At 39.1% G+C, this 18,417-nt stretch overlaps 1 protein-coding gene and 2 long non-coding RNA genes across 12 annotated transcripts in view; 1 reads left to right on the top strand and 2 right to left on the bottom strand.

Moving 5' to 3' along the window:
* The first annotated feature begins 1,148 nt into the window (after positions 1–1,148).
* Positions 1,149–3,575, top strand: LOC122870030. Its single transcript, XR_006376481.1, has 2 exons — positions 1,149–1,415; positions 2,512–3,575. It is a non-coding gene; the product is annotated as an uncharacterized LOC122870030 (long non-coding RNA).
* Positions 3,576–4,515: 940 nt separating this feature from the next.
* Positions 4,516–5,968, bottom strand: LOC122870029. The gene is made up of 3 exons (XR_006376480.1): positions 5,769–5,968; positions 4,954–5,207; positions 4,516–4,714 (listed from the first exon to the last, which is right to left on the bottom strand). It is a non-coding gene; the product is annotated as an uncharacterized LOC122870029 (long non-coding RNA).
* An 11,525-nt stretch (positions 5,969–17,493) lies between these two features.
* ppargc1a (peroxisome proliferator-activated receptor gamma, coactivator 1 alpha) overlaps positions 17,494–18,417 on the bottom strand; it is a 248,901-nt gene continuing 247,977 nt past the window's right edge. For all 10 annotated transcript variants that reach the window (XM_044183600.1, XM_044183607.1, XM_044183608.1 and 7 more), the window contains one exon: positions 17,494–18,165. In XM_044183600.1, the coding sequence (XP_044039535.1) occupies positions 18,062–18,165 (104 nt within the window). In that variant the 3' untranslated portion in view covers positions 17,494–18,061. The remainder of the gene's footprint in view (positions 18,166–18,417) is intronic.

Here is an 18,417-nt window from a genome sequence, read left to right as displayed (position 1 = left end):
CATATGCATATTTTTTCTGTGTGCAAGAAAAAGTCAAGTGATACACAACATTTCTGCCAAGACACCTAGGCACCTCTAAGCAGACAGCTTTACACTTTATCATAGCGTTTTCTGTCTTAATATAAGTTAACATTTTTTCAAGTCTGTTTTATATCAATACTCACATGCCTGTGTGAACATTGAAAGAGTTACCTGTCACTGCAAATCTTCCACCTGTCCATGCTGGCCTTGCAAAACCCTCCTAACACAATTCCGATGTACAGTAAGGGATGGGGGACAGAATGAGATTCCCTCTTTGTGCTACTATTCCTACACTGCAGCTCAGCAAGAAACTACTATCCGGGGAAACACAAAGAGAATATTATACTAAAAACACTGCGACTTTTCTCAAATTCAGACTGCTGAAGCCTCATATTAGCTTCGGCTGAACTACACAAAACAAGGACTGTAGATTTTGTCTCCAATCTCTTATATTTAAAATCACATTAGGAACGGATCTCTTAACAGCCAGTATCTTGAAGAGGAAAGATTGCAGCAACCAGTACCTCTTTCAATGTACATATAGGCATGTGAGTATTGTCTTACAATAGACCTGAAAAAATGTGAATCTTTCCTTTAACACAGGCAAGATGTACACAGTTAAACGCACAGTGTGTAATTTCTGCCACTACGGGTCTCTCACATCAAAACAATAACAAAAGACGTAGTTTGATGATGTCATGAAATAACGTGGGATCAAGGGGGTTGTTGTCTTCATTGTTAAACAACCACCATTACCAATGAAAATCTATCTGACGTGACTCAGGCAGAAATAATGTTCGCTGACAAGGTAATGTATTAAAGGCCCCAACCCATATTGTAGAAAGTGAGATTTCCATGTCTTTTTTTATTATAAAGTAGGTCTAGGTGCTATATAAATACTGTGAAAGTATCAAAATGCTCAATCCACAGAGAAATGCACACAGCCCATATTCAGAAAAACTGTGCCTTTAAATGAGCTGTCTGGACTTCCGTAAGGTTGTGATGTCACAACCATACAGTCACCACCCTCAGCCATACCCCCAGCACGGCCCACCCTCTCCACCTACAGCTTGAGAACTACCTTCTCAAAGGTACGCCATTTTTTTCTTACAAGCACCGGGCCTGCTAGCATTATGTCAAAGCTAAGAACTAAGCACAGGAACTACTCTGTTGTTGGCTGCATAGACCAGCACAAAGTCTTTATCTGAGGAAGCGAAGACCCGGTGGATTCACTTTATTTTGAATGGAAATGTGATAAAAATGTCCCCTCAACAACTGGAAAACTGGAATGTGTGCGCGCATTTTACTGCTTTCTCAATGAGGGCTGGTAACGGTTCAAGCTCAAGGATGGATCGATATCGATTGTCCGTGACCCAACTTCAAACTTGGAAGCTGTAAGTTTTGCTATGTTTTATGTTGTTTTACTGTTTATTTTGTGGGTTAGCCTTTTGAACTTGGTGTAGCATGTTGCACGGCTGTGTCTACCATTGTGTTCCCACTCTACACAGGCTGGGGCAATGTTGGACTAATGTTGTAATACTAACGGACAGTCAAGAAAAACTCTGAACGTTAAGCCTCATTTGAAGCCACCTAAACAACTAAAGTAGTAAGCTGGATGCCGGTAACAGTTTTTTCATGTTGCATTTTGTGGAACTTTATACTGCACCTCTAGCTCAGCTATGCTGGTGTGTGTGTGTGTTGCTGCTGTATGTAAATGTACTTGATAGACATGCCCTGAAGGTTACGATATAGCTGTGTGAAAAATAATGGTTAAACTGCAGAAATTCATTTGCTTGGCAATGTTGTGTAATTTTGATTAGCACCCAGCAGCTAGCTTGCTCATAGCATAAGCTGTAGTGGCCCACTGGGCAGTGTGTGTGAAGTCAAGCCAAGACTAATAAGACCATTCTGATTCACAGGTACATTTAGCGTTGCTGCAATACTTGTATTACTGATGATATTAGTGTCATTAGTGCATTTCCAGTGTAACATCTCCTAGTCATATATTCTCACACTGTATTAAAAACAACACCAAGTCTCACTTGGAAAATGTCACTTTTTGCACCGGAACTATATTACACTGTATTTGCAAGCTTTCGGTTATGTCACAACACAAGTTACAGTTAAAGGCAAATGTTGTATAATGAGTTTCTTCTAATTAATTGAATAAATGATTTATTATCATTATTGCAATGTGTAGCTATTACCATAACTACACATTTGAGATGAAGTTGGTGTCAACTCTGTTTACTGCACACAGGCCAGCACATCACTAGTTACCTGCAACAAGGGATGTTGTCTACCAGACCGACCCACCACAGAGACACACTGTAGTACTCTTCAGCCTCACATTACAAGTGCATGTTTTTAGCCTGATATATTAGGACTACTTTGAGCTACAATGAACTGTTGCAGCCTTTAGTAGTTGTACTTATACTATAATATTGCCATGTATTTGTCTTACAACACTGAATCTACCACATTTTACAGATCATCTGAGTGACCTGATGAAGCTCAGGTGTTCCTGGACCCATCAGAGGAGGAAGTTATTGCTTGGCAGGTGTTGTGCTTCAGTCAAGCGACGACCTGAAGACAACACAGTGGTCAACAGCTTCAGGAAGTCAGAGTATCCACAGGAAGACACATCAGAATGACCACTGTGACCTGAGAGCTCCATTACCAGCTGACACAAGAAACCCTCTACCTCGATGGAGGACATTATCTGGACAGTTTACATAAAAGTCATGGCTTTGCTACTTTAATTTAGGAGGGTTAAAAAAATAAAAAATAAAATATACAGAGAGACTGTGACCAAAATACATACAACACTGACTACGAAGACGTGAAAGTTTTGCTAGCAATCACTTACTACAGGTCGTAAATAATGTATGTAAGCAACAAGACATTCCTGTTTCACAGTCAAACTTTATTATTGTGTTGACAGATCACAATACATGCTGTACACAATTCTCTACAGTATTTTAAAAGGGTATCAAACAGAATTCGCATCTCTGACAAACATTTTAAAGCATAAATATGGCAATAATTGTCTGACAAATAAAAACTTCAAGTGAAAAGATCCAAGTTACTCTGAAACATGGACAGTACAGTCCTCACAGTAGCTGCAGATACTTTGATCACTGAGCAGTTTGTCAGCTACATCAGCAAGTTACTTTATAACATCAGTAATTCCTTTAGTTATGTTGACATGGTAACTTACAGGATAAAGTCTATTCCATGCAGGTTGCTGGCTCATTATGGTGTCACTAGTCTGATGAAACTAATGTGTAGTCAGTATAACACATGGGGACACTGGCTACAGTATTTACTATACTAATGATTAATTTAGTGGGTTTATTAGTTGCCTGTTAACCAGAAATAATTGCTTGACTAAATGTTTCACATCGTACTTTCTACCCCCACCCTGGTAATTGCTGTAAGTGTTTACATTACATACTATGCTACATGCACATGCTAACAACTAATATTTTCTACTTCACTGGGCTCTGTAGGTCACTACTACTACTCCTGTTTTCCCCGTCTATCAAACACATCCACACACTACATACAATTTCAACCCATCTGTTACTGCAACATGGCAACACACACCCTGATCAAAGGGGCGTGTGCGCAGCTGCTCGCTGCGGGCCAGCTAAGTTAACATTAGCTGGGACACGTTCAGTCTGAAAATGGTGTGCACTGTTTTGCTACGGTTTTCAGGTTGAACAACATGTTTCCTCAAACAGCGTGCAAAGATGTGCACGTTTTCTCTCATTTGGTGGGTGTGTCAGGTGTTACCCAATCACAGCGACGTGTATATAAACCCACTGCATTAAAAAGGCAGTGTGCTTGGTACACAACAGGGTGTTCAAGGAACCACCATTTCCGTATTAATAAACGTTTTCCTATGTTTTGTCAGGGCTGAACCCCTGTTGTCAAAATGTAGACAGCGTCAATTTCTCCACGATTTTGGATCAGATTCCCACTCTAACACGTGGTGGTAAAATTTTTGGTTTAGAAGCGGTTATGTGATATTCACAGTAGAAGCGCAGCTAAACTTGGTTATAGTGAGTCCTGGCTGTAAAAACACCTGCAGAGCTGATGCAGAAACACACTGGGTGGTGCCTGCTGAGGCCTGTGGGAGCTGACCAATCAGGGCAGACTGAGCTTTTTTAAAAAGGAGGGGGGCCTCAAAGAGACAGGAGCTAAAACGGAGTGTGTCAGACAGAGGGTGAAAAGAGGTGCTGCAGCAAAGAACAATATGAAAAAAATAATGTGTTTTCCGACTTCGTTCCCCTGACGTATCCCATGTTTCCCCGGCAGTTATAGCAACTAGAGCGGGTAAAGGGAATATGATGCCATTGACAGGCGGCCAAATGAAGCGCACCATTATCTTGAATAAAATTACGGATTTCTCTGGTTTTGAATATTGTTGGAAACATTTGGAATAATTTAAGTACACAACTCAACAAAATATATAACAAAAAGGTCTAGTCGTTTTTAGACAGTTTAATGCGGAAATGTTACTCTGGTATTGATGTACACTAATCCTTACACAGGCCCTGGCCCAGCTGCCAAATTATGTAGAATTTGTTGGGACACCAACAAGCAAAATCAGACCAGTGAGCTGAAAGTTTACAAAGCTGCACTGAGCTGCAGACGGGTGGGTTGACTGTTGGATTCTCAGTGGGATCTGCAGTACAAACACGCAAAATGGATAACTTTAACTTAGAATAGAAACTTCCAAAAATTTGACATGTAATAAGAACATTTAAGACATCTTGTTAATGTGTTAGCCCTAAGCACTAGATAGATAGATAGATAGATAGATAGATCTCAAAGCTTGTTTCTGTGCGTTTGTTGAGGAATCTTTCTGCCCCCAGTTGTCACAGATCGCTTAATACAACTTCAAGTAACTCAATCAGAATTTACCTTTGACAAGTGATGCAATACAGCTTTGGGAACACTCCCAGAATCCTTGGTTGCCGTGTCAGTGATAGGACTGGATGTGAAGTCATTGCCCATGGCCAGAATGCACACATTAGGAGTGAGTAGAAGCTCTCCAGCATGGCATATCTCTTTATGTAATGCAATAGCGTCTGCTGAAGGCGTTGACATAATCCCAAAACTGAGCCATCCGGTCGGCATGCCAACAAGTCCACAGACAAGGGATCTAAAATGGGAGTCTGCAGCAACCAGGCAAACAAGCACAGAAAGAAGGATAATAATTGTTGGTTAAAAGCTGTTAGTTCAGAAAGAGAGGGTTTGTTGAAGATGGCGGCTTCAATATGTGGGAAAAGTATGCGAAAAAAATAAACCCAAAATGTTTATGCTAAAATATTTGCCATTTGGTCCAGATTGCTGCAAACTTGTCTGAATGTACTTTTATAGTGAGACAATATGGAAATCTTGAATTTTGTTTACCATGCAGGGCTAAAACCAACCTGTCTTTCTGAAACACTGCAACCTAAATATTTGTCCTTACTCTTTTTACTGCTTAGCATTTACAGATTGAAGGTATAATAATGCAACAGCAAACACATGGACAGTTTTGAAAAAACAAAAACAAAGCTAAACTTTGAATTGAACCCCTCAGTGAAATCAGGGAAAGCAGTAAGTCATAACCAAACACACAGGGGACTTGAATAACTGACACAAGATTTCCAATTAAGCTACACAAATCTGCAAAACAGTGCCTAGCCCTCTGTGAGGCTACTCACTGCTACTCACATAAATGCAGAACTTACTTAAAGGTCTTGATCATGTAGGGGCTTCCAGCTCTCAACTGATGTGTGAGATAAGACATATCACGCTTTAGGATATTTGCAAGTTAAATATGAAATTATGAAGGAAAAGCATTAGTTACAAGTCTGGAAGCTTGATCACTTCTCCTGTGCACAACTGGATAGTGTGCCATGTCAGCTGTGTTGTGTGCATGTGGGCATGTTGCCACTCTCTAATCAACGTTGATTGAGTCCAGGTGCAAGTTTGTCCTTCCAAGTGCTATGGAGCTGAATTGATACCAATTCACCCACAAAATTTGTTCATGCTCGCAGCAAAACTCTTGAATTACAGTATGTCCCGTTTTTATATCCAAACGGTGTCAGATTCACAATGCAGACATAGTGTGCTACGCTCACATATCTGCACCGTACACTGTGTGTCCTGCATTGTCCTTTAGCTGTGAATGTTAGATCCTGTTGTTCTTGTATCGTGTGTCAGCATTCAATACAGTGTGTGCCTGGCTGCACCACTGTCACCCAGAGAAATTCCTACATGCGATTATGCTTGGTGGAACAAGTGATTCTGATGGTTTGCTATGAAACTGTCCTAAAGATAAATATCAGCAAACCTTACTCGGCACTTATTAATAAAAACGCACTTCTTGGAACAAGCATGTGAACATAATTACTTTCTTAACATACTCACAACTATTGTGTATTGTGTGTATTAAGTATATTGCCTATGTATTGCCACTTTTCACATACACAGCTTCTATAGTTCTAGTCAGTGTAATACAATTGCTCCTCAACTAACACAACAAACCGGCTTGTCACATTTAAAAATAAGCATTCATGAAATGTGAAGACTTCCCACAAACTTCCCTTTGTCCTACAACTTATTGCCCTGTCTCTCTTTAACAAGAAGCAGGCGTGCTAGAATGGAAGAATGGTTCTGTCCTTCACACTGTCTGATTTGCTTAGGAAAGGCGCTCACGTCTAATACTAATCTGAACGACAGCAGTGGAAATCTTGGCTCAGTTTCAGAGGCTAGATTGGGCCTGGCCCAGTGACCTTCTCTGAGAGAACATGGAAAGTTTGCCGGCTCAATATGTCACAGCCAGCATGAGCTTAGAAAGAGAACAAGAAAGGAGTGATTAAATGGGTTAGATCCGTGGCTGGCTTTGGTAGATGTCAGGAGGAGTGCAGCTCTGGTTCTACTATGAGATTATCGGAAATTGTATCAAGCTGAAACTCTCTCATCATGGATGCATCCAACTTTACAGAGAAGAGAATCAGAGAAAAAAGAATAAGAGACTATTTCTAATTCCAAAAATATTTCACTCCTGATTTCAGGGGTGATTGAGCATTGTTTTCCATATTCAGCTCTGGAGTTCAGTTGAATTTGTATGACTTGCAACAAGTCTAACACATCAGTAGTGATCAATTATATTAAATGACAAAGCTATCATTCTGTTAGGAGCCAGACTTAAGAAATTCTCTTTCAGGCATCCCACTGGATAAGAGCAGAACCCATCCACTGAAAATCAGTGCTTCACTGACATAAACAACTGATAATTCAGAAATTGGACATTTCTTAAGGCATAATTATAGCAACTGAAGTAAGTTTAAAGCAAATTAGCCTCACAGGAAGTTGAAACAAAGTGTTAAAATGGGGTTAATTGAATTGTAAGCCTTGTCACAGAAGATTACCAAGTCCAAGAAACACCACTTTAATTACGTTATTACCATGTGGATTAAGACATGGGGTATTTTTGCCCAGTAATTATAGCTTGACTGTCCGTGCATTTTAATGCACTTTAGTCAGAACGATTTGGATTGAAATTTTTGACAGTCCAAACAGAAGAAAGTTCCATTACAAAATGCATCTGTAATGCTTTGGGATAACACTGGCATTTCATCTGTAATGGTGCCCACAGAATAAGGATTAAAAGGATATATGGTGATAATGAGTAATTAATTTGACAGGACATCTTCTTGATTTGATGCTATTTATGTATCAGAGGAGAGAATCTGAGGAGCCAAAATCAAAGAGACTCAATACACTGTGGTCATTTCTTTTTGTATGTCAGCCATGGAAACTCTGAAAAATTTAGCTCTTGTTCTCCTTTAACACCACTTCCAAATGTATTTAAAAAATTGTCATCCAGTCCTCAGCAGCCAAATATTGGTTACATCACAAATGATTAATATTAGCCATGCAAGTGGCATGGCTCTATGGAAATATCTGAACAACTATTGGATGGATTGACATGAAATTTGGTACAGATATCCATGGTGCCCGGATGATGAATCCTAAAGACTTTGGTGGTCCCCTGACTTTTCCTCTAACGCCACCAGCAGGTCAAAGTTTTCACTTATCTTTTGAAATATCTCAGCATCTACTGGATGGATTGGGACAACAGTTGGTACAGACATTCATGGTCCCCAGGTGATTAATCCTCAAGACTTCCTCAAGTGTCATTATCAGCACAAAATTTAAATTTGTCCAAGACTTGGGTTTTTGACCAAATATCTTCAAAAGTAATGACATTCCCCTCAGCCTCAGCTGTACTTTGTTTTTTTTTGCTAATTAGCAAATGTTAGCATGCTAACACGCTAAACTAAAATGGTGAATATGGTAAACATTATAGTTTTGTCATTGTGAGCTTGTTAGTATGTTGATGTTAGCATTTAGCTCAAAGCACCACTGTGCCAAAGTATAGCCTCACAGAGATACTAGCATGGCCGTAGGCTCCTGATCTTGCTAACTGACAAAAAGACCTGTTTCTGTTGGTGCACAAATAAACCTTGTTTTGCTACTGTACTGAAACTGTCACAAATGACATCCTTGCATGCAGGCTGACAGAGGGGAACACTCCATCTTAGTTCTACTCGATATAAGTGCTGCATTTGAAACCATCGATCATTCCATCCTCATCTCTCTTTATATATGCTCCCCTTGGGCCATATAATAAGTCACTTTGGTTGTATATCATCACTGTTATGCGGATGACACTCAACTTTATATTTCAGTAAAACCTGGTGATTTCAGTAACCTAGAACAGTGGTTCCCAATCTTTTTGGTCTAAGATACCCCCACAGCCCTGTGAAAAGAACTGACGTACCCTTTCATCGATTCCCATCTATCATGTACCAAATGTATAACACTACTGATTATATAAAAGTGGATATTGTTGCAACATTTTTTTCATACAATGAAGTGTCATTGTTAAGGTTGGTTTGGTCAGCAATCATACTACTACCACTTGGAGTCAAGATGAATGTTCCAACCATTTATCCATTACTTTTGGCTAACTATTTCAACCGTTTATCCAATACTTTTAGCAACAGTTAGCTTAGTCATTACTTTTAGTTATTTATTTAAATTTATCCATTTTAGCTACCTTAAGACTTCTGTGCTTGCTTGCTAACTAGTTTTTACACACTCTTGCATAATTGCAACAAGTAACAGTTACAGTATTGTTCAGGTGATACAGCTGCCTTAATATGTGGAAATATTCTTTTAATCAAATCATAATTTCTATTTTTTTCAAATTAGTTGAGCTACTTCGCAATCTTTCCACGTAACCCCTGGCAACTGCAGAAGTACCCCTAGTTGGGAATCACTGACCTAGACACTCTCCACAACTGTTTAGCTGCTATAAAGGAATGGATGTCACTAAACTTCTTTCAGCTTAACCCTAACAAAACTGAGCTTCTCATCTTTGGCCCTGAACATTTTCCAGTATATTGGCCCACTTCCCCTCTATGTCAAACCAAACATAACAAGAAGTTCAGACCAAGTAATCTTTAGAATGTGCTGAAATTAGCATGGCTCATCACTAAAAATAATTCTCCGGTGCGTGCCTCCCTTGTTGGCAGAAAGCCAGAGAACAAACAGTTTCGTGACCAGTGAAAATCTTTTTTGAATGGTTAAATGCCAACAAACATGGATTGAAGCAGAATATTTCGTTAGATAAAAATATGTTGTGAATTTTGGAATTATTATATATATCTTTTTTCAATAAATTTTGACTTTTGGACTTTACACCGCTTTGGAGTTATTGGAAACCTTTGGATCACATGGAAACTTTGTTCAGCTGCTCTGGCATCCACTGGCATCAGCTGTGCCGGTGAGTCAGTGACACAGCGCTACTAGCTTAAAAATACATGTGAAGTTCACAGACGTTGTAACTAAATGTGTCCATTCAGCAGATATCTTACAGCAACAAAATTGAGCTAGCAAGGCAGTTTTGTGTTTATATTTTTTAGTTTGGGAAATCCCACGATCTCTAGAAAGCATTAGCTCAAGTTGGCTGGCTGACTCAACAGACACTAGAAATCGTCACTGTTTTTTATTTTGAGAGTGAATTGCCTCACAGTATGAATACATTTAATACATTTAGTAAATTCAAAGTAGTAAATTCATTGACAAAGCAGAGGGATATGGCATCACCTTGTGTAATGTTTATAATGCAGATCCTTGACATTAGGTCTGGCAATACGAGTAATTTAGTGCTGCTAAACCTAGTCCGCACATGCGAAATTAAATTAATTGCTAGGATGTCTAAGTTTGAATCTGATCTTATCCTGTCATTATCCTAGTGATTATTTTGCAGATAAACCTAGTATCCCCCGCCCCCTTAAAAAAAAAGAAAAAGAACGATGAGCCGTTCATTTGAACGGAGCTCAGAAAGGAACAGCACAATAAGAAAAATGCCGTAATCACTATGCCCTGTTGCTACCCACTTTCTACACTCCATATGTTGGTCAGATACAGCAGCCTCTTTGGATCTGCCAGGGGTTCTGTCTGTTGCTCAAGGGCACTACAGGGCAGATGTTTCCAGACCCTGGAATTTGATCATGGCCCTCTAATTAAGCAGTAGTCTCCCTACTTTCTCCTACTTCTCACATTCATGATTTCAACAGGCAGGAAACCCAGGACAGTTACAGAATATCATTAGCCTTATGGACGGGAGCGCAGGATGGCAAGAATGAATGATTGCATTACGGAGCCATTTGCCGCAGACTGTACATTGTAGCTGGGAACTGGATTTAGACACAACTCAGCGATCCACCAAGACCACTCTGCAAAAAACACAAGGAGCAGATGAGAGAGAGAGGGAGAGAGACAGTAAGAGAGAATACATAGAGAGGGAGAGAGTACTCAGCTTTTCTTTCTTTCCAAGCCACCTTATCAAGAATGCTTGAATGGAGCCATTATGAAGCCTAGATCCAACTAGTATGGGACAGTTTAAATAACAAGAATAAAACCTAGATAGCTAGCTTTATACTTTGTCAAGCAGTGGTTTCCAAAGTGTGAGTTGGGACCTATGAGTGGTCGTGAGCTGAATTTAAGGGGTCTAATAAAATTTCCTGTGAAATACAGTATAGTGTTACCTCTTCAGGCCTCTCAAAATTATTCAAATGAAATATAAATGTCTGAGAAGAGGAAACAAGTTTTTAATGTTTTAGACATTGCTTCATTTAAAGAGGTGACAAGCAAAAAAGGTTTAGACCCACTGATCTAAAGAATGATGGCAATGGTGAAGTGTTTAAGAGGTGTTTATGTCTTAAATACTTCAATATACTTGTGTATATTGAAGCTCAAGTCATTTTGTAATTCTGATCGTGTGCTACTTTGTATTTGCAGTACTTGATGTTCTTAATCGAGTCTGTAAAAGACTGTAAATGACCCATTTGTATAAGGGAAATAAGCATATTTGATTTGTCAGTATTCTGAATGAAGTCATTAAGTGCTGAAGTCATGGAAATTATACTAATTGTTATTGATGCTACTCCATGATTGCCAAATAATAACTGATAATATGCTGCTCACATCATCACATTTACATGTTGCTCTCCACATCGGCTTGTTAGCGACGGCCTTGTGACGGCGGGCCTATCAGGATCCACTGTCACCACCTGCACACTTTGCGTGAGGGGGACGGGACTGCAGGGTGCCATCACAAGTTCGGCCCAAAGAGTGCTGTTGCAGCCTTGTCACGTCAAGTCAGTCCTGCTTCATCTCTTTCCTCTCTCCGTCTTCCTTTTTTCGGTCAGGTGATGTGCGCTCAGAAACAGCCTGGCCGTCTGCATCCGGAGCCCTAACGCTCTCTGTCAGCTGGCTGTCCCCGTGGTTGCAGTGGAGATTCGTCTTTCTGCTGACGTACCTTCTGTGTGGCAGAGTTGCCTGCCACAGCATTCTTAAAGGCCTGCCATGGCCTCGAGGCACAGGAAGCAGGTAAACGTAGATACGTCAAGGCAACACTGATCTATTAGTAAATGAGCAAAAGGCCAAATTACCAAATGATTGCCTTGGACATGGATTTGATTCCTATGCTAATCCATCAACAATGGATTAGCATGAACACACACACCCATGCACACACACACATCATTACAGATACTAAACACTGGAATCTTTTAGGTTTCCCTTTTTTGTTGTTCTAATTAATACGCCACGTCTTGGGCACACTTGAGGTAATTAACATTGTTTTTTGCCAGCAACACACAGCAGATGGTGATTGAAAATAGAGGGATGAGTCGCTCAATCAACCACCATTTGTCTGTAGCCATTAATTATCTAGCGAAGAATACATTCAGTCCCCAAAGTTGATAGTTTGAGGGGAAGAAGAATACTGTCCTTCTGTTCCTCATTACTCTTTTAACAGCAGAAACTGCTGAAACTAGAATGCTGGATAGGGAGATTGTGATTTTAATAGCACAGTCATTATCTTCTCCCATAAGGTGGCATACGATGGAAGGCTTGTAGGAAAAAAATGGCGCTAACAAAGAAGCGTTTCAATAAATGGAGGCCCACAACATCTAGTGGTTCATTCTGTTCTGATTCATCAAAGACCACTTTCAGAGATGATGGGCACGAAATGCACAGTTGCACTCAAGATGACGGGTCAAGAAACCGCAGGAGAACACCACAGGCTATGTGACTTAACCAATCATCCCCAGTTTGTACATGCAATCTGAATGGAATAACAGCCTCTTGCCTGCAGCTATGGCAGTCATGATATCACAATGTTTCAAGATTTTGCTTCTTCCTCCGGTTCTGGCAAAGTCTTGTTGGTTTTGCTTCACTTGAGCACTCCAGGAGCGGCGATTTCTGCCTGGCAACAGATTAGTATTACACACACAGTTTATATGAACTCCTCTAAAAATAAAAGGCTACGAGAGGGACAGAGAGAAAGAGGGCAAGAGAGAGACAGAAAGTGAAGAGGAGTTTGGGGGATTGAGCAAAGAGAAACCTCGAGGGGACACTAGAGGCAAGAACTCAGCAACACAGCATCACATACTGGCATCGCTTCTTTGATGTTATTTTGTCATCGCCAACAGCTCCCTAATCCTACGTCTCTGGCACGTTATAATCTTGTTTTTAATTCTCTCTGCCAGTGTTGTAGTCAGAGATAATCAGTGTCACCTAACTTTAATTATTGTGATAGAATCATAGAGAAATGTTGTTGCTTCAATGTCAGTTGTTCTCTATTGATACAGAAGGGAAATTTGTACTCTTGATGTATCTTGTGCGAGGCTGAGAATAATAAAAAAAAAAAAGAAAAAGAGTTCTTGATAGTAAATTACCGGTCGGATTGCTCATGTTCCACCCCACAGGCTTTAATTAACTAGTCTCAGGTAGTCGAATCTTATTATCAAAGACTGCTTTTTCCACACCCTAACCTGCTTACACGATATTGTGACAGGCAGTAGAAGGATGGTATCCTCATAAAAGAGATGGCAAAATTGTGCAGGCTTTTTATTTTCAAGTTGCTCTCTACTGCTTGCCCACCAAAATACTAACCATTTCCACATTCTTGTCACATAGCTGGAAACAAAGGCTGAATAGTGAGAGCCATTTTCGGGATTTCAACAGCATCCGACACAGCAGCCACAGCCTGATGCCAAATAAAATACAGAGCAACACAACTCAGCGGCAACATCTCAGTGTTTGTCCCACAGAGAGCCCAGCCCCATCAAACCCCATTATCTCCAAGGCTACCACTTACTTCCAACTGGAGTAGAGATAGCTGCTTATCTACTGTTTAATAATAAAAAAGACACATAACGGATAAAAAAGCCATCCTATCATGATGGAAAGAGAGAGGTGGGAGAGAAAAAAAGCCGACAGGGAGCAGAGAGATTTCCAGGGACAGTTTCATTCTGTGGAAAGGGCAAGCAGAAGGAGACCTCCCGCTGTAATGCGGCAGCCAAGCCAAAATGAAAGCCAGCCACTCTCTTCTCCGGGGCTAAACAGCGGCCTTAATAAAAAACACAATCAGACCCCCCAACCTTAAAGTTTAATGCACATTCTTCCCATATTTCTCTTTGCACCAGTAGAAAGGGACATGGTGGAAGCTCCCGGTGTGATCCCAGCTCCCAGGCTAAGATGTGTGTTTGTGTGTGTGTGTGTGTGTGTTAAAGAAATACGGGGGGGTTGTTATAGTCATAATTAAGCCCCATTGAATATCAAGCACACCATCAACTCACTATAGCTCTCCATCGCATTAATGAAATTGTTCCCCCCAACTTTTTAATTAACTTGCAGACTCATGGTGTGGAGTCAACTTGTGGACACAGACAAAGACTACAGTGTTCTCTCCCAGGTGATATGAATATCAAAGAGGGAAGTTGCTCTGAATTAAGCTGAGTTTCCTTATTAGGGGAGAAACTTCAGAGAGAGACAGATGTGCTGAGGATGGGCTTGTGTCATTCCTCCTGCGTCAGTCAGCTTTCATTCAACACTTTGATATATAAGCGCAGGAGGGAGGGATGATGAATTTATTGTGAATCCGCATTTACAGCATGCATTGTTTTCAAAACTTTTAAATCTTCCTTTTAAAAACTTCAAGGATGTCTCCTTGATAGTAATCAGAGAGAGCACAAATCATAATCATTCCGCAGCGCTGACTGAAAGTGGTACAACAGTGCTTGATGAGGGGACATTCATCACAAGGAAAGGAAGATAATAGGGAAGCCACTGAAAGAGAGAACGTTTTTTTTTTCAAACACATTTCCCTTTATTGGCATGGTGAGGCTGATGAGAATTGCACATAAAAAATGAAATTCACAAGAAAGTCGTACAATAGGTAGAACCACAAAGGCATTGGTAAGGACTTGGCAGAAGGCAACGTGGATAGGACACAAACAGGTAACAACCCAGAGCGACCCCCCCAAACACACAAACACATCCAGAAACACACACATACCTGCCTAAAATCACAAACTCACACATACATACATTTGCTCATACACATATTGTCCTTCCAAAAGAAACATTATTACCCAACAAACGTTTAAGCAGTGGCAAAGTCCTCAATAGGTCACATTATTAAAAAGTCCGCCACAGTTGAAATTTGAACCATAAGGTGTTATAATATATTGCTACTCTAGGCAATTTACAAAGCATTTTTTTATTACAATGATTAAAGCCACATCTATCAAATGGGACACGACACCATTACCCAAACGCTATACAGACAGCAAAAAAGTAAAGCAATGTAAAACACAGGTAAAGGTTGTTTTTTTTTTTCCCTTCCCTCGACCAATTTTTTCCTCTTTGCATCAATAAAATTTGCCATTTTCTTGTCTCCACAGTCATACTTCATGAAAGGAAGCCTGTGATCAGCAAAGCTTTCATACAAAAGATTTTTCCTTCCTGTGATGGAAGCTGGTTCTCTCATTACTTGGCTCGCGCTAGAAACGGGATATTAATTGAACCAGAAACCGCAAGGTTACCTTTTATGTCATGTTGACAGCGCTGTGATATCTGGACTGTGAGTGGGGGTGGTGTGCGGAGGGGTGGGGTGGTGATGGAAAGTGGTGCGGCATGCGATACATTGTTGAGTAGTTTTCTCTAGGCTTATAGAATGTCATTTAAAATCTGCCAGTTAAGACAGCTGAGAGGCAGATATCCAAAGTGGTATATACTGTACCGACTGTCATCCTGTAATAGCCATGCACTACACAACAAACAGTTTCAACTCGACACATTTTACACACAGGGTGGAGTTAAGAGTCAGTCACGTTTGCACAGATGTCACAAGGTAATGCGTGCATTACAATCACATAGACTCAATTACATCTTAAAGGGAAGAGCAGGAGGTGGGAGCGGGGACAATCAAGTGTTTACCGCACAGGGTAATGTCACGGTGATGAAATGCCAAGATACTGGAATGGAGTCATACTAGCTACCAGCGACTGGGTAATGGGTCAAGTCCAAAAATCACACAACAATAGGAGCTAAAATACAACTCTGAAAAATAATTTATTGCTTTTTATATAGTTTTTTCTTCATTTATATTATTATCATTGTTATAATTATTAATCATCTGTTTGTGAATAACATTAGTAGTATCATCATTGTGTGTGTGTGAATATATATATGTATATATATATACATATATATATATATACACATATATCTATATAGTACATCAAATACAAGATCTTTAAAAAATTCAGGAAAAGGAAATTGTAAACTTTTGTTTGGCATTCACATAATCAAGCGTGAGTGGTGCGATGACAACAAGTGTTTACAGTGGTACAACAAAATTCCTGCAAAATCATTTTATTGCTTCATGTTCTGCTTCTGAGTGGAAAGAAAAACCAGCGACGTGCTGTAGATCTGACTGGTTGTGGAGACAGAAATCATTAAAATGATGAGGGGCTGACTGCTGGAGTGATTAGCTGAATGTTCTGATTGTTTTGGAAAGGCATAGAAGGTAATATTATCCCCCACCAAACCATTTATTGTACACCCTGTCTAGTGATTGTAAGTTAAATAACACAAATCGAAGGACAACATAAACAGTAAATAAATGTCATGAGGTACGCCATGTAAAATGGAGCACATAAATATTCTTGATTCAAATATTAAAATAAATAGATAAATATGTGTTTGTACTGATTGAAAGGATTTGAATGCAGTATTTTCTTTCACTGAAGGTAATCAAAACGAGAACCATACAAAGCAATGAAATCGAACCGATATATACAGTATGTACGTATGTACGTATATATATATATATATATATATATATATATATATATATACATATATATATATATATATATATATATATATATATATATATATATATATATATATATACATATATATATATACATATATATATATACATATACACACACATATATATATATATATATATATATATATATATATATATATATATATATATATATATATATATATATATATATATATATATATATATATATATATATATATATAGAGAGAGAGAGAGAGAGAGAGAGAGAGATATATATATATACATACATACACACACACACTGATTGCTTCAGAATAATTAATAAAAAATGGGGTACCTTTTTTTACAATCATGAAAAACACGTTAAAAATGCATTTTACACTGGTTGTATAAGCAAAAACACTGATTGAGAAACTTTATAAACAGAGAAAACTATACATGGTTGACTGTTTTTTTCCCCCAACAAAATAACTTAAAAAAGGACATTTGTTCACATGCTCCCTCAAAATGAGCAATCAGACACATCTTTTTTTTCTTTTTTACAATCATATCATGTCTGCTAAACATTATGTAGGTGTACAATATGTTTTGCAGTATTGTAATTACTACAGATCGACATTCTGAATTAAGAAATTTTCTCCTCATTTTAAAAAAAGGCTGCATTTTACAGTGCATAGCTGTAACAAATAAAGAACTTTATTCGATATGTACATAAAATAAAAATATTCCTTTTTATAGTATTTGTAAATACACGGCTACATTTCTTCTTAAAATGTAGACAACAATGTTACCTTGAGAATTTTACCTCCAAGATACAATTCCCTATACTCTTGTTTGTAATGTAACACTAGATCCAATCACCAGATTCAAAAGAAAAAAAACAAAGAAAAATCAACAGCAAAAGAAAACGAATCTGGCTGAACAAGCTGCATGTTCTCACTCCCAAAGAATCGTGGGCATTGCTTGGAGAAAAAAAAATCATGAACGTTTTTTTTCTTCTTTCACTGATGGTTGTACAGCAGTGGAGTGCACCAAACCTGTGCACCAGGTTCTGAGGGTTCACTGGCTTTCCCAGAATGCAATGTCTCTTCCCAGCACTTCAGCAGCTATGTTCATGTAAACTTTATTTCTGATATATTCATTTATATTGATATAGGTCTATAGACTTATTCTTATATACTCTATGACATAGAGTGTAAAACTTCTGGTAGTCTCGTCGTCAAAGGAGCGAGAAACAACAGTGAGGTATCAGAAGTCCCTCTTTGTGACAGACAGCAGGTGCCACTGAACTGGTTACCTTCTCAGGCTGCGCTGCGCCTCCCTCAGCAAGCTGTCAAAATCCATGGAGTCATACTTGCTTTTTGTGGAGGCTGGATCAAAGTCGTCCGAATGGGAGTCTGAAAGCGGCAAGTAGGATTGTGGTCAGTGTTGAGCAGAGCATGATTTCTTTGAAAATAAAACAAGTGGTTGATCTTTGTGTTCTCAGAAAACATTATGGTCGGAGCTCATGGAATATTCTGCATTCACACCATTATTGCTCAGTCATGTGTAGCTCACTGTTAATCTGAGTTTGAGAGTTTTCAGATCTGCATCTTTCTGAAAAAGAAAATCAATTGTTCCCTGTTTTTGACTACATTAAGTGTAGTGTT

The sequence above is a fragment of the Siniperca chuatsi genome, linkage group LG22 (genome assembly GCF_020085105.1).
Source record: "Siniperca chuatsi isolate FFG_IHB_CAS linkage group LG22, ASM2008510v1, whole genome shotgun sequence".
Lineage (NCBI taxonomy): Eukaryota > Metazoa > Chordata > Actinopteri > Centrarchiformes > Sinipercidae > Siniperca > Siniperca chuatsi.
This window is presented reverse-complemented; position numbering and strand designations above follow the sequence as displayed.